We start from the raw sequence: 17,890 nt of genomic DNA on the forward strand, positions 1-17,890 counted from the left end.
CAAATTAATAGAAAGCCCTCATCATGCTCATCATTTTTGTAGAAGGGACTAGGGTGAGATTCTTACTAAAAGGAGATGAAATCCAATGTTTAAAGAGCTTTGAAGCTCAACAATGGCTGGAAAGAGAGAGAGGAGAGAGAAAGAATCTGGAAAGAATAAAGAAAATAGGCCAAACATGACTTTTTTAACTGTTGATCCCGATTAGATTGCTCGGACGAACATTTCACAGCTCGAACGATGAACGCAATCTCTCAGAAGTTTTGCAAGTCTAAAATGAAAATACTGGGAGTCTTGCATCTCCGTTCGAGCAACCACTTGATCGCTCAAGCGGTCACCCTAGACACAGCTAGTCACACAGCTCAATTCCTAAGGCACTCCCAGCACATCTACCTTATTTTCATATGTAACCATTTATGTAAATACTTTTATTTTGCTTCTTACATTTATATTTCATTTATTTAAGTTTACAATATAAATAATGAAATATCCCCCATTTGGATTCAAAGAAAAATACATAAAAAAACAAAATCCAATTAAATCAAAAAGTGACTCTCTTAGTTTTAGTGGAAAAATAAATTTTCAACTGAAATTTCTAAATTTGACATTGAAATAAAGTGATTAATATCTTGTAGAAAAATCTTATAAAATGAAATTAGACTATTTAATATATATGGAACAATTACTGCCAAATATTATTTTCAAAATCATAAGTTTTGAAATATTTAATTTTTACACTTATAAAATTTTCAGATGAAGTCCAATTTTTGATAGAGAACTTGGATCTCAACCCGAACCGTTACAAATATCGATAGCCCTTTCATCTAATCAAGTTTGTGTTTTAAAAAAATGAATGGTAAGTGCAATTTGTATATAAAAAGGCTATTGATATTCTATCAATTTATTTTTTGCAAGTATATTGTGATATATCCCAAATATTTAATTAATACTATGTTAATATCAACTAATAATGATAAAAAAGGTATATTTAATTTTATAATTATATGTGATAAAATATAATTTAATTTAAAATTAGGGGGTCATTGGCCCCGTTTGGTAGAGCTGTGGAAAAGTGATTATACCTTATAACTTAACAGCTTATAGCTTATAGTTGTGAACATAAGCTGATTTTTGACTTATAAATTAAATTTCTTCTCCCACACTCAAAGAATAAGTTGATTTTTGACTTACAAAAAGTTATAAGTTGTATTGTTAAGCTGAACCAAACACATCAAGATAACTTAAATTAAGCTAAAAACTGAAATAAATTAGAAATAAGCCCTACCAAACAGGACCATTTTACATTACCATAAGGTGATAATAATGTAATTATTATATTAATTAGGGTAAAGGTGTAATTAGTCAAACCGTAGAAAAGCTCAAGGGTAAAAAAATTTAGAAAGCTTTTACGTGGCAAATGCTACGGGCAATCAATCCTAATTTAGGCTTATTTACCTTTAAGTCCTGTTTTTTTTGTATTTTATTTTATTTTTTTAAATTTACTAATATATCCAAAATGCCCTCTTCTTATTCATTCCCAATTTAATACTGCAATGAGTCCACCTTTCTTCCCGCAACAATGCCCGCCCGTCGGCTCCAATAAGTGGTGACCATCTTCGGTCATAGTCTCCGACCGTCGGCGAATCTCTAGCCACTGTCTTCAATCTCTGGTAATATTTTTTTGGCAATGGTTTTTAACAATTACCTAACCATTTTTCCAGGCATCCCACCACCTCTTCAGATTTGGTAGTGACAAGAAAAATAAATTCGTCACTGATGATACTTATCAATTTTTTTTTTTATTTTTTTTTTAAGACTACTTAATCAATTTCTATCTCTCACTCTTGCACTCACACTGGCACTCTCATACATATACACTCATTCATTTATAGAAACACATTAATACACTTAAATACATTAAAAAAAATAAAGGGTAAGACTCATAGATTTAACTAAAATAGCCACAAAAAAAAAATTCATTATTTCTACTTTTTTATAAGTATTTTCGTAAATAATAAAAAAAGAATAAATTATAAATACACCTCTTAAGATTTGTTTGATTGCCCCTTGGGATTCGGAAAATTATGAATACTCTATTGTTATAATTTTTCTTTTAACAAATTTAGCTGAAAAAATGGAATTCATATATACTCTTCTATACAATGTTAAAACTACTTGAATTATTAATTGAAATAAAATTTTGGCATTATTAAAAATTGTTAATAACTTGACAATTTATTAATAAAATAAGCCATTTATTATGAAATTAGAAATTTTAAGGAACAAGACATAATTTTTAAAATCATACAAGATAAATCACTGTGTTTGGTTTCAATTATCTAAATTCAAATTTTTGAAAATTGAGTTTTTTTTTTTTCGTGTTGTTTTTTAGTGAATGTTTTTGAAATTTTAAGTAATTTTTTAAATTTTTTTAGATGTATCTTACTTAGATACATCTAAAAAATAAAATATTTATAAAAAAATATTTAAAAACATTAATAAATACATAAAAATACGAAAAATGTTCACTTACTTATTCATTTATAGAAACACACTAATAAACTTAAACATGTTAAAAAAAAAGAAAAGAGGAAAGAATAATAGATTTAACTAAAATAGCCAAAAAAATAAATATAATCCTTTCTACTTTTTTATAAGTATTTTTGTAAATATGAAAAAATTAGGATAAATTATAAATACATCTCTTGAGATTTGTTTAAAATATAGATTGTCTCGTGTGATTTGAAAAATTATAAATATCCCATTGTCATAATTTGTTATTTAACAAAATTAACTAAAAAAATAAAGCTTACGTTTGGTAGAGTTTTCTAAATATGATTTGAGAATAAAGTTATATTTTGAGATTGTGAGTTTTGAAATTATGATTTGAGTGTAAAAAATTTGTTTGGTAAATGAGTTTTGAATTGAGTGGGAAATTTTTGATGTGACATATGATATTTGATACAAAAACTTACAACTCATAACTAAACATACAACTCAAAATTCTAGTCAAAACTCATAAAAATTTTTAAAAAATTCAAAAAATATTTTTTATTGAATATATAAAAATTAACACGTGTCAATTGCAAAAAAAAAAATAAAAAATAAAATTATGCATTGTTCCGGTTAATCGGCCGAGCAACCGATGGAACTTTCGGTTAGTCCAAATTTTCAAAAGTAAATGTGAAATTAATTTTTAAAAACCATAAACAAATACCACGTTCAAAACAATGGATAGAATTAAAGTTTGAAAACTCTACCAAACAGAGTCAAAATTTTTAACTACCCTCTTATACAATGATAAAATTATCTAAATTGTTAATTGAAATAAATTTTTAATATCATTAAAAATTATTAATTAATTTAACGAATAATTTAACGATTTATTAATAAAATCAATAATTTATTGTGAGATTAAAAATTTGAAAAAGCGACATGTAATTTTTAAATTTTAAAAATTTTGAAAAAGAAAAAAAAAAATCAATTCCCAAACAAATAAACCCCAAATGAGTTGCGACATTGGAGATGTTGTTGGCTATTGAACCAATGCTCTCTAATCATGGACTTGAGTTAGCACCCGCTTTTCTCTCTATCCATCCATCCTGTATGTAACTTTACTATAAAGGTCGAGTAGTGTTTCGTCTCAATCAGACTCCGTTGAATTCTCCTCCGTCTACAATCCTCTCTCTCGCGATTTCTCTTTCATTCGAATGGCGTCGGATCTCGAAACTAGGGCTAAAGAGGCGTTCATCGACGACCACTTTCAACTGGCCGTTGAACTCTACTCTCAAGCCATCACTATCAACCCTAGGAACGCCGAGCTCTTCGCTGACCGCGCTCAGGCCAACATCAAACTCAGCAACTTCACTGGTATCCACTCTATCTCTCTCTCACTTTCAATCACACATCTTTTATCCGTCTTAGTTTTGTTGCTGATCAAAAGTTTAATTGTTATGTTTTCTGTTGTGTACTTATTTTTGTTTCTTGAAACTATAAGAATCGATTCAATAAATTCAATTCGTGGTATTGGACTCTGTTATGTTCAGATTTGCATTAGAAAATTCCAAATTTTGATTGTAGGGTCTGTTTTTCTGGAAAAAAAGAAAAAGAAAAAGAAGAAGCTGAAAAAATACCCATAAACATTTTCGGAATGTTCAAAAAACCATAGAATTGTTTCTAAAATGTGTTTCCTATTAAAGTATTATTATCAGGACTTTTTCCAGTTTACCGTTTCTCTGTTTTCCAGTAGGATACAGAATTTGCATTATTTTCTATGTTAATTCGGTCACTGAATCAATTGATTTGTTGCACTGATTATAGATTTGTCACTGTTTTATCAACGAAGTTTCATTTGAATGATTGTATGGTATCTGATACTTAATACTGTTAGTATTTGTTCCATACAGTTTAACAGTAATTTGGTTCATGTAATTGTTGTGGGATACAAAATTGCCAGTTATGTTGTTGGCCTCTGTTTGTTTAGCAAGTTAAATTAGAAGTGAAAGCATAAGAGACAGGAGAGGAATGGAAAGAGGAGAATTTTATGACCATCAAACATTAAAGCACAACATTGTTTGGAAACAGGCGTTAGATATATCTTTGATGATTTGGACTTATTTATTTTTAAATAAATTAATGCTTTTTATGGTAAGTACTAAACGGTGAAAGGGTTACAACAGAAGTAGATGTGAATTAGTATATGAATGCCAAGGTACACCATAAACTAAATAAGCACCAAACCCCCTTGACCATGGTGCAGACCCTCAAGAAAATTGAATAAGGAACTAGTAGAGGGAGGTTGTATTCCTGACAACCAAAAACACGAGGGCCTCAATTGAACATGGTCTATCAACTCCATTGAAGTGAGGCAAACATCGAGCACAGGATATATTTCGGCATGATGACAAGTTCTTACATGGAAAATAAATCAATATTTTTAAAGGCAAAAAGTGAACCGAGGCGACTACGCCTCCTAATGCCTAAGCGCAAAGCGACAACGTGGGGTGAGGGCTTCATTAAAGTGAGGCAAACAAAGAATTTTTTTTATTTTTTATTTTTAAATAAACAATATAAACAAAAACTTCAATATTTCTAAGATCCATGATGCATCCACCATTCCAAATACTAAATCTTCATTAAAAAAAAAGGTAAATTACAATAAATCCCTTTAAACTATGGCCCGTTTCCCCTTTACCTCTCTGAACTTCAAAACTTAATAGTTAACAACCTCAAAGTATAATTTTGTTACAATTAACCGCTTTCGTTAAGATTCTGTTTGGGATTTAAACAAAATTAGGTCAAATATGAAGCACATGACATACTTGTTGAAATTTTAGAACAATAATGACTTTATCTGGTGATCTCATATTGCCACTAAGATAAGGGATACAAAGTGCAAAGGAGATCATCAAATAAGGGCATTATTGTCCTAAAAAATCAATAAGTGTGTCATGTTCTTCACACATGGTTTAGTTTCGTTTAAATTCATAACAGAATCCTAATGGAAGGTGTCAAGTGTAACAAGATAATACTTTGAGGTGATTAACTGTTGAGTTTTGAAGTTCAGGGAGCAAAGTGCAAATGACTCGTAGTTCAAGGGAGTTTACAATAATTTACCCCTTAAAAAGAACATAAAATATCACACAGATCTAACATTCCAAATATCAAATATTTATAAAGGAATATAAAACATCCAACAAATTCAACATCCCATATACCAAGATCCAACAAAAATACAAGTCATTTGTAAAAGACAAACCAATTGAAGAAGAATGGAAAAAAATAGGGGCTGAAGAAAAAAGAAGGGTGAAAAACAAGAGCTTTATAGACTTGAAAACTTGAAAAAAAAAAGGAAAAAAAAAGGGAGTGAAGAAGTAGAAGTAGAAGAAGAAGTTAAAAAAGGGGGAAAAAATCAAACAAGAAGAAGAATAGTCCAACAAGAAAAAAAAAAAAAAAAAATCAAACAAGAAAAAGAAGAGAGAAGGCTTACCTAGTCCGAGAAGACTCAAAGAAAGCTGAAGGGACTCCTTTTGCCAATCATCGATTGTATGTGTGTTAGGGCTTCACAAACAATTTATAATTAAGAAGTTATTATATGGTGTGGTAATCGTAGGGGAGATTTAGTACAGAAGTCAAAAAATAAATGGCCTAGATTAAAAGATAAAAAGAAGACACTAGAAAACGAGGCGCTCGCCTCAAGCACCTCATGCCTTAGCATAAAAGGCTCATGTTTGCATCTAAGCAAGGCTTCTCCATATCACCTCACCTCACTCTTAGGCGAGTGCCTCAGCGTGCTTTTCACAAACTGAAATATATGGAAAATTAATATTCATTGGAAGGAAATTTAAGAAATGAGCATGAAGCCTTTTCTTTTCTTTTCCTTTCCCTTATTTCTTTGACGAAACAAAATCTACTATTCTCATTGTTTAGGATTTAAAGAATGGATCATTTAGAAACTTTGCTTCTTGCATTACTAATACTATCCCAATGGAACCTTTCACACACCTCAAAGCTCCCTATCAAATGTCTCTGCGATGTTGTTGCCAAGGTTGTTAATCTTGTTCTGTACCTAGAGATATCGGCCAAAATGTACCTTTCCTCCAAGAATCAGGTACAATACATTATCAATTTCGTGTCGGCTAATTTTTCGGTGAATACTATACTATTTTGGGAATATTGGAAATTTTTTCCCATTGTTGGGAAATACTCGTTGTTCTGGCTATGTACCAGTTAGCAAATGGAGAAATGTTGGATGGGAGGAGAGGCCTTATGCGGACCCCTCATCACTGATATCAGACGGTGATCATCTCCATCCAACACTAGGGCAACTCCACCTTCCCTCTGCTATGCTGTTTGACAGCCCCTCGTTGTCAACAACCGAAGGCCGTTTACTAAACCTTCCATCTTCAACAGTGAACTCAATTCCATCTTCATCTTGGCTGGAGGTGAAATGGAAGATGATAGTGGGTGGTTTTGTCGGAGAGGCAAGTGTAGAGAGAGAGAAGGTTGGGTTTGTGGTAGTAAAAAGTACGAACAATGATATTTTTTGAGATGAATTGTTGAGTCTAGCTGTGGATACAAATGTGTAGGAAGAGTCTAGGTACCAACTATACGTATTGGGTATTGGAATGGCTTCTCCAATAATAAATATAGTATTATTAATATGTAAGTTATGACTTAAATACATCCTTATACATAAATAGATGAACATATATTATTATGTATCTAAAATTTTGTTAATAAATATTAATACTTTTAAATCCAAAATGGTACCTGAAAGTACACTGGTACCGGTACATACCATACCAAGAAAAAAAACGGTACTTGAATCAGGCCGATATTCACAACTTTGGCTGTTGCAAGTTAAGTGTTATCAAGTTTCTGTCAACTGAATGAAAGTGAAGAGCCCCTAGAGAATATTTTGGAGAATTACTCCTTTGTTCTACTCTCTCTTTTTCGTAGAAGTACTAACCATGTAAATAAAGTAATAAAAGAAGAAATAATTTTATTCTATGGACTCCTTGGACCTTTGACTAGTATGGCGATGAGACATTTTTGACACTTTAGATGAATTGAAAATGTAATTCATAATTTAAGAGTCAAGACAATTGATTGACACTTCTTCAACAATCCCTAGCAAGTGAATGACACTCATTGAATCTTTTCTTGTTCTTTTTTATTTTATTTTATTTTGTTAATTACACAAATTGAATTTGTGGACAAAATAAAGTAGGAAGTTAAAAGTAAATAATTTTTTTTTCTTTTTTGATATTTATTAAAAAAGATTGTACATATCAAAAAAGATAATCTTAAAACAATTGTCCAAATTTAAAAATAGAGATAAGGGATGTGAAGATTGTAATCAAAGGAGCGTGGATGGGAGGATGATTTTAAAAAACTTCGCATACTGTCTTGGATATGTTTTTGGGGCCTTTCGGTCAGATTAGGGTAGAACTTGGTAGTTGGTACTCTGGATGACTTTTGATTGATGGTATCTTTTGTATATTGTTTATCTTTGTCACTCGTGAAATTGTTAACTTGTAGTTATAAGAGAACTACTGAAAGTCTTTCTTTTTTTTTTTTCTTTTTTTTTAATACAAATTTAAGATTTTATTGTCTTATTTGTTGACATGTTTGTCTTTCTATCAAAAATTGTTCTCTTTGCATGTGGTCATGTGCTTTTGGTTGATAAATAGTTGTATCCACTTGTGATTGTTTGTATTCGTAACATTTTTTTACATTGGTGATTAATCTATGCACATTTTTTTTTTTTTTTTTTTTTTTTTTGAGTAGAGGCTGTTTCTGATGCAAACAAAGCAATTGAGTTGGACCCTTCAATCTCCAAAGCATATTTGCGTAAAGGGTGAGTATTCCTGTACTAGATAAAATATCTCCAAAGTTTGTTTGGCATAAATTTTGGTGTCAATTTATTAGATTGTTTAATGTCCAAAGCTAGGAAGCATTGATACAAACTCTGGCACGGACACGAGACATGACGATTTCAAACAAATCAAGACATAGACACTACAGGGATATGACAAAAAAATGTTTTTATATATTTTTATTTGGTGTTTACATAAATATTTACATCTATAAACAACCAAAATTAATAAAAACTAACATTAATTTAACATGAAAAAAAACTAAATTTAAATAAACTAGAGACTAGATCAGTGTTGTGTTAGCCTTCAGGGATTGTTAGAAGCCAGTCTCTCAACTTCACAATTGTCTTAGATCTATGTTGCATTGTTGATGGTTTGATATGGATTCAATTCTATTTAAAAAAAAAAAAAAAAATCAATCATTACGTTTTCAAATATTATATTATGATTTCTGAAATTAGAATTGGAAAATTAAAATAAGATTCCATCATGTCGCCACCATGCCCCCTTAAAAAAATGATTATAAAATGGACATGCTATGTGGCATGTCACACTTGTGCCCTCCCATGTTGCCACCGTGTCCCTTACATTTTTGACACAACTATGATACCTATTTTGAAGTATCGATGGTTCATAGGTCTAAAGCATATTTGCATGTAATTGCTAGGGTCTTTTTTGAATTCCTGGCATCTAGATGGTGTATGTACTTCAAAATAAGTGCCATATTCATGTTGGACACACGGAAACTTAGGGGATACGTGAACATTTCGGGGACACGTATGGGATACACCATATGGCGTGTTTCCTTATTTCATTAATTTATTTTCAGGGGACACAATAGGGACACGTCAAGTTACCTTTTCTCCCATTTTATTTAGTGCTTTTGATGAATGTTGGATGCTTATTATTATTTTTTCTTATATTTAAATACTTAATAGATCATCCACAAAAAAGATATAAACTATAAGTTTTAATTTAAAAGTGCTTTTTTTTTAAAAAAAAAAAAAAAAGAATTAGAATTAGTTTTTGTTAGCATTGGTTGTTTGTGGCTGTAATATTAATCTAGATAGCAAATAAAATATATAAAAGCATATTTTTATTGCCGTGTCCCTGTCGTGTTCGTATCCCCATTTTTTTAAAATTACCGTGTCCTCTGTCTGCATCTGTGTCCATGCTTCTTAGTTGATAGTGAATGTTGTTTTCTTATTGTTTGCCATTTCTTGGTATTTGTAACGATATCTTTGTAGTGTATATGGTTACATTGGCTCTACCTTGAGAAGTACCAAGTATGCATTGTGGGGATAATTTACTTAATTCCCATAGGTGGTATCTTTTCTAGTGTAGTTTGGTTGAATGAAGATATAATCTTTTGATTAGTGTTTCAGTTTTTTCTCTATTTGATTGTATGAGTTGACAATTTATCCAAAAAAAAAAAAAAAAAATTGAGGAAAAATGTGCATTAGCATCCGTTCATCATCGTGGGCAGAAATTTACTTGTAGATTTCATGACTTTAGTTTTTAGAGATATACTTGCATGCTTTTTTTAAGGTTCCCCGCCCCCCCCCCCCCCCCCAAAATCCCATTTTACCTGAATTCCATTGTTTTAGTAGAAACATGTCATATTGATTATTTGATGAAGAAACTGTCTTGATCTAGTGATGACAAGAGTATAAGAAGCTCAAGGAAGGCTAAATTTAGAGAAGTGATGATACGTGGACATTGACATGATTTCATAGAGAAACTGATAGAAATCTACTATAATTATGTTTCTAGTATTATTAGAGTCTTATTTTATTATTATTTTTATATTTTCTAAGATTTTTAAGGTTAGGGGTATTTTGGTAATTTTATATTTACTGACATGGGCTGTATGGGTTGCCCATGGGTAGTCTTATGGGTTAAGTTTTTTAATTAGTCTTTGTTTTTGTTTCTTATTGGTCTTAAATTAGTTTTAGAAATTAAAAATATTTTAGTAGTTTCCTTTTTTTGGTCGTAGTTGGTTTAGGAAGTCTATTAATCCTATATAAAACAATGTAATGCTTATAATTTGAGGGAGTTGATATTTTATAGAATTTTGAGAGTTTTGAAGCCTCTTTGGGTTTGTGTGATACAACCCTAACCCTAGGTGTGATGCCTAAGGGATTCTAGAAGTGATCCTTAGATCTTTCTTTTTCTTCTCTTTCTTTCCTTCTTTTATTTCAGCACTTTTAACAGTTCAAAATACTGTTCATGGGTACTGTAAAGTACCCAAAACAATCCCCAAATTTAATCTTCAGCTTATTACATTAAGCCCCTAAACCCTAATTCTTCCGTATACTAGTAAAAGCCCTAATTTTTAATTACTTTTCAGCTTGAAATCACAAAAAAAACCCACAGAATCCAGCTTTACCATTCTTACAGCCTTGTTCCTAATCATCCTACATCATCTAGAGTAAGACCTTTGGCCGAATTGATGAAGGTGGGGTGCAATGAAAGTGGTATGTGCGGGTGGAGAGGGAGGGGTATTTGAAGTTGCCGAAAGTGGATTTGAGATGTTTGTGAGAAGATGGTGAATGTGATGGGAAACAAAAGGTGTGTGATAAAGGAGAAATTAGGGATTTTGTAATTTTATTTATTTATGATGTTTAATGTAATTTAGAGTTGTCTGTGTATATAGCTTTTATGTAATAGTTTTAGTTAGCTGTAAATTAATAATATTGGGAGTAGGGGTGTTCACAGATCCGAGTAACCTGATCGACTCGACGAACCGGACCGAAAGAGATATGGACGGTTTCGAAGTTCCTTGTGGTTGGCTGTGGTACTAAAATGGTGAAATTTGCGATTCTTAGTTCGGGGAGGGGGCCTTAACACTTTGAACCCATTGAAACCAACCCATCCGGTTATATTTAGGTCTAGATTTTTATAGCTACATGTCACATATTTATTGGCATTAGGAGATTACACTTATCTTGAGAGAAACCTAATCTTATCAATTCTCACATTTCTCAAGAATAGAGACAGACTACTCTCAAGATTTGTCTCTGCAACTTCTCTCCCCCCCCCCTCGCTCTCTAAGAAATTTCTGTCTCTCGTTCTCTCTCGAGTTTCAAGCAACCTACACCTTCTCTAACATTCTCATGCAAAAACCCTTTTTCCCTTCCCTCTTCGATGGTGGTGATGCTGGTCCATGGCGGCGATGGAGATGAGCAATGGAAGGCAATGAGCGGAGCCGGTGGCGATTGGTTGGTGGCATGTTGAGTTTTCTTTTTGTTTCATGTTTTTCCCTTTTTTTCCCCTTTATATTTATTTTAGATATGTGTTGATGTTGTTAAAATTAGTATATAATGTATGTATATGAGTTTGAGATTTGCTTATTAGAACTTTGAATCATTTTTTCCATGTTGTCTATCAAACTGTTCGAAATAGACTGAAAAACCGTATGGTTTGAGTTGGTCGATTTCTAACTGTAGGTTGGTTGGGAATGGGTGAGTGATTTTATAACCTGATGGCGACGGTGACGGTGACGGTGACGGTGACGGTGACGGTGACGGTTGATTGTTCAAAGGTGGACCCGTCCCGTCCCGTCCTGTGAACACCCCTAATTGAGAGTGTTTTAAGGTTGTGGCCATTTTATGAGATTAGGGTTTTGACCCTTGGTTCTCCTTTCTTTCATAATTCTTATTCTTCTTAATATTTGATCTTTTCTTTGGATCAATTTTACATACATTACGGTTTTGGAATCAATTTGGTGGTTGAATGAATTTCTTTATAGTCATTCTGCATTAGGATTTCTCCTAGCGAGCAAGTGGTGGGCCATTTAATGATGGATGCATGGCCAAAGTTGGTATTTAGAATGTCGATGTGCTATTGACTTTTAGTTTTAGTTGCACAAAGCGAGGGTGGAGAAGGGAGTGGGGGCGGGAGAGCAAGGTTTTTAAAGTTGGGAGTGTCTATGGGAGTGTATATATTTTATATGTTAAATATATAATATATTCTAACAATTATTATTTTTTGCTTAGTTGTAATATGTGTTAGAATATGAATAACTATTAGAGATTGATGTCAACTACAAATTGTCTATCTTAAACATAAACAAATATTATGTAAATAGAAATTACTAAAATAAGTTTGAGTTTTGCTTTTGTGTTCGTGAGATTTGTATGTTTGAGAGGTTTTATCTCAATTGGGATTTCTTCCTCGATGGGAGCTAGTTTTTTACAACCTTCTCGCTTGGGAGTGTGGAATTGTGTATAATAGGAGTTTTCTGCTACGAAGGTCAGGAAAGTTAGTGGGAAATTAGAGTTAAGAGGGTGGGCAATTGGGAATGGATGGTTGATGGTGGCTCAAGTGTTCTAGGAGTTTGGTCAAGTAGAAGTGAGAAAAGAGAAGGAAAAATATTTCTTGGAAGTGACGAAGGTGCAACCTAACCAAAACTCTTAGAACACCTGAGCCAAAATATTTTTTGAAGGGTCTTTATGAGTTATTTTTATGTTCGATATTGAAAAAGCTTACAACAATGCTACTTTTTAATCTATGTTTTGGAGAATTGGTTTTGAGACATTATTGAAGATTTGAGTAGAATGTTGAAACCTGTAGCAGATTACTTGAGAGTCTCCAATTCTGGGATGGTGTGAGAACCTCCCATCAAGATTGGAAATTGGAGGCTATGGATGAGTTCCTTGTGCTCCTTGATGGGGTTTATGTCTAGGAATGGGGTGAATAGAATTAGGTGTAAACATGGTAAAAGGATAATTCTTAGTTAAGTCCTATCACTCTTTGATAATTATTGGAGGGGCTAGAAATCCTTCCCCTTCAAAGATTATTTGGAAGTTTGGAGTGCCAAAAGAAGCGGCATTCTTTTTGTTGACAACTATTTTAGACTTTAGTCTTACTATTGATAACTTGGTAAAAGAGAGACTTCAGACTTCGTAATTGGTGCTGCTTTTGTCATAGAGGAAAGGAGACAGCCTGTTGCTTCATTGCAATGTTGCTAGGGAGCTATGGAATTTACTTTTGACAATGTTTTATGTTCATTGAGTAATTTCAGCTTTTGTTCTGAACTTAGAGTGCTGCTGGTATGGATCATGGATGCAGGTTGAAAAGGAAGAAAACTTGTAATGTGATGCCTTTATGTACTATATGGTGTTGTGGAGAGAAAGGAACATGCTTACTTATGAAGATATAGAATTGGGAGTTCAAAAGCTCAAGATGTTTTTAATTCATAGCCTTCATTGTTTGGTGTAAAAGATTTATTTATTATATTGTGAACCCATTTTTGCTCCTGCAGTTTTGATAGGATAGCTCAATTTCGTGTTGAGCTATTTTGAATTTGTATATGTGGATAGTGAATTTGTCTCCACAAGGATTTGGCTTGACAATGCGCTTTTCTTTAGCCTTCCCTGCGAGAAAAATCCAAAGTCAGTGGCCTTCCCGATCTATATTGGTCGGGGCTCTGACGATCAAGTCAGCCCCAAGATCAGACATAACTAAATTGAATTCATTTGTGTATGTGTGTTTTTTTCTCCTTGTGTCCTTGCCTCTAGCATCGCTGGGTCTTTTTATAGGCATATTGTACTCAACTTGTCAACATTGTAGGCTGTTAGATATCCCCCTTTTCATCGGACGGATGAGCCCTTGCCAGAGGTCATTTCGTATAGATTGGCTAGATTGTGCTAATCTGGGCCGATCATGGTGATTGGCTCCTCGTGGTTTTCTACAACCGAACAAACTCTGGTCTCAAGTATTGGGCTGACACCTTTTGGGCCTGCTTGGGCCAAATTTTCATCCTCCACAGTACGGTTTTTGTACGAAGGTTTCACCCTTTTGGGTAGGGGTGGCAACTCTCACTCTCTCATGATTTATGTAGGATGGAAGCATATCTTGGTTCTAGAGTAGAGTTTTTATGTTGCTACTGCTTTGGGCCATGTATCATATCTTGCATTTGTTTGCATTATGAAAATGTGTTATGTTGATAAAGTTTTATTGAAGAAAGATATGTTCAGTTTCTTTGGGGCGTACAACGCATTATTGCAGGATGAACGTTAATAAATTTTATGATTGAAAAATAACTGTTGGTAGTACTCCTGGGGATTACAAAAAATGGATCATGAAACTGTTCTTTAGCTTTTGATTAAAGTCATTAGAAAGTCACATTGATTCGAGCTACATTTGGTGCACATGACAATTAAAATGGAAATTGAAGGTCTGCATGAAATCTGCAGGAACAGCCATGGGCAAACGATGTGGTAATTTGGGCCTGACCCAACAGTGTAGCAATTTTGCAAAGAAGTTTGACCTTCATTTATTCAAATTATGTTGAAATTTTATATGATGGAATAGCGGTTACTTTTCTTCATTCTTCTGCATTGACATCCTAAATGAACATGTCCAAGTGTTAGGTGTGGTACATTATTTTAATTTTAATTTTTTTTTTTTTTTTTCTTTGGATGGTTGAGGTGGCCCTACATTGTTAAAAGATGGCCATTTGTTATCTCTACTGAACTTTATTTCCATTGTTTGGTTCGTCTCCTAATATAATGAATTTATATTGTTCATAGAAGATTCAAGTTCTATATTTTTGTTTTATTTAACTAGATGACTCTTAATCTATTCCACGATTGTTTTATTTAATCTATTCCAACATGTAATTTTTGGTTTAGTTAGCTGTATCTTTTTACGACTGCATGTGATGGAAGCACCCCCTTCTGTCTTTTACATCATCTTGAGTTGTGTTATTGGTCATTAGCTCTCTCTCTCTCTCTCTCTCTCAGTTTTTTCCTTGATGATTCAAAATATTGCTTTCATTTTTTTAATCACTTTTTAGAACAATATGAGTTCTTTTAAGTGATTCGTGAATTTCTGATTCGGAATTCCTATCGTCCACTCATATAACGTGCTTTATTGGTCATTCCTTTTTTCAGAGTGTTTTGTAGGCTGCATATTGTCATTCCTTTTCTAGTTGCTTATTTGACGTTGTACCCCTATATCCATTTCAGTGTGTTGGGCTGATATTTATGATTTACTTCTGTTAATTGTCTGTTTTTATGAGCTAGTGCCAACATCTTCTTCACACCACCTATCATTTTTACTTTGGATCACAATGCTTCATATTGAATCTATATTTTATACATTTTCCTCTTTACAGAACTTCCTCCAGTTTTTTCATTTTTTTGTTGTTTCTTCTTACAGCACTGCATGTATCAAGCTTGAAGAATATCAGACAGCTAAGGCTGCTCTGGAAGCAGGTGCTTCTTTGGCTCTCGGAGATTTGAGATTCACCAACTTGATCAAAGAATGTGAAGAGCGCATTGCAGGTACTTTTTTGTCTGTGACCAGACCTATTGGTGCCAAAAAATTTACTCAAAAGTTTCTATATGCCAAAACATGTGGACCGTGGAACAAACTATGAGAACCATCCTGCTGGCCGGGAGTGTGGGGTGTGACCCAACAACACTCAGCCCCCAAAACCACCAAAACAATTAAGAAATAGATGATTCACAGTTAACATCATCATGCAAAATGCGTGTATTACGACTTGGCTTTTCTTCTGCTGTTTTGATGAAAGTACAAGCTCCTTGGCAATGTTCGGTTTGGTTTTCAGAAACTTGTTTAAGAAATTTTTTCTAAAAATCTAAAAATTAATTTAGTGAAAGAAATAAAAAAAAAAATCAAAAACATTTAATATTTTTATATAATTTTATACATAATTTTTAAAAATTGAAAATAATTTTTTTGATATTTATTTTTATCAAATTAGTTTCTATTTTTTAAAAAAATTTCTGAATTTTTTTTTCTAAAACACAAAACAAACAAGGCCTTTATGTTTTTAGATCATTCTCCATTTTCCACATTTCTGCTAGAACAGATGACTACATGTGGCCCCACAAGTCATCATGTCTCTCTCTCTCTCTCTCTCTCTCTCTCTGCCTCATGATCAATTGGGAGAGAGAAGAAAAAGTTATATGAACAAGTCACTTGATTATATCGTAGGGTATTTTGGTTTCATTTGAGATGTTGAGTTTGATAAAGCATATAATGTTAAATATATATGCAATCTGTTAATTTGATGGATATAATAACCTATAAGTGACTTTTTATGAAAGTTCATAAATTACCTAGTAGTCCTATTTGGCAGAATCAGGTCACAAAATGTGTATTACTAAATAAGCAGTATTTTTGCTTTTTATGAAGTTATTATAATATGGTGTCACATCATTTGTAAAAATTGTAAAATTCCCATATTACCCTCATGCTATTTTTGAAATTACCATTTTACCCTCCACTAACATTTTCCAAAGGCAAAGAAGTGAGGGTATTTTGATAATTTCACTGGTTGGCTATTTCTATCTTCCCAAATGCAATTTTGCTAAAAAAAGCTAGCTTATTCTAACTTCCCAAAATGCCCAATTTACAATATGTTTCATTAGGCCCAGGTTCCTTCTCTTAGTTTTTGATTTGGGGTCTACAAAAGTGATCGCTTTCCCTCTTAACTTACATTGAACATGTAGAAAATTCTTTTAATAACTAATCTCAAGTTTAATGGAAGTTCTCTTTTTAGACTAGCTACTTCTTTTCTTCTTCTCTCTTTCTTTCTGTCTGTCTGGCTATCTCTCTCTCTCTCTCTCTCTCTCTCTCTCACACACACACACACACACACACATACAACCCTGATTCTACTATCTTCTTCTCAAAGGATTTATAGGAGAAGAGCTTAGTTGCAAGAATCGTCCAACTAGGTGGCGATTCTAAGTAAGAATCGCGATTCCGCGTTTCTTAGAAAGAAACGTGTAGGAATCGCGTTTCTGTGCAAAGAGAAACGCAATTCAGTCCAAGACGGGATCGTAAAGGGGGGAGAGAGAGAAACCCTAGCCTTCGATGTCGACATGAGAGGAGGAAGAAGGGTTTTTGAGAGAAACTTACAGTGAACAATGGTAGCAACTTTGTAGTTGGATTGGTTTAGGGCTCGGATTAAGGCTTTGATTGTCTTCGTCACTCTCTTCTCTCACTATCGATCACGATTGTCTTTGTCTCTGAGGGGTTCGATCATCTTCGTCACTCTCTCAATCGTCTTCGTCTCTCTCTCTCTTCGTCCCTTCGTCTCTGCACTTCGTCTCTGCTTTTCTCTCCCTTTGTCTCTCAATCTATTCGTTGTTCTCACTCTCTTCGTCTCTATGTTTTAATGGATCATATATAATAAATATAATTTATCATATTTAATATATATAATAAAATTTATAAATTATAATTTTTATTATATATAATAAAATATCTAATTATTATTTTTTAAAATATCATATATAATAATAATTTTTGTAAATTATTATTTCTTAACTTTTTAACATATAATAAATAAAATAAATCATCTAATTATTTAAAAGAAATCTAATTAAATCATATATAATAAAAAAATTATAAAATAAAATATTTAATCTTTCTTTTTATTTATTTTAACATAATTTATTATTCCTTATTTATTATAATTATTTATTTATAATATATATATATATCAACTAAAAATAAAAAAATAAATTAAC

The 17,890-nt window shown here is 32.5% G+C and overlaps 1 protein-coding gene across 1 annotated transcript in view; it reads left to right on the top strand.

The window, feature by feature from the left end:
- The first annotated feature begins 3,479 nt into the window (after positions 1 to 3,479).
- The window catches only part of LOC114307814 (protein SGT1 homolog), a 29,975-nt gene continuing 15,564 nt past the window's right edge, over positions 3,480 to 17,890 (top strand). The window contains exons 1-3 of the mRNA XM_028253232.2: positions 3,480 to 3,867; positions 8,290 to 8,359; positions 15,546 to 15,670. Of these exons, the coding sequence (XP_028109033.2) occupies positions 3,708 to 3,867; positions 8,290 to 8,359; positions 15,546 to 15,670 (355 nt within the window). The 5' untranslated portion in view covers positions 3,480 to 3,707. The remainder of the gene's footprint in view (positions 3,868 to 8,289; positions 8,360 to 15,545; positions 15,671 to 17,890) is intronic.

The sequence above is a fragment of the Camellia sinensis genome, chromosome 1 (assembly GCF_055761805.1).
Source record: "Camellia sinensis isolate YWXY chromosome 1, ASM5576180v1, whole genome shotgun sequence".
Lineage (NCBI taxonomy): Eukaryota > Viridiplantae > Streptophyta > Magnoliopsida > Ericales > Theaceae > Camellia > Camellia sinensis.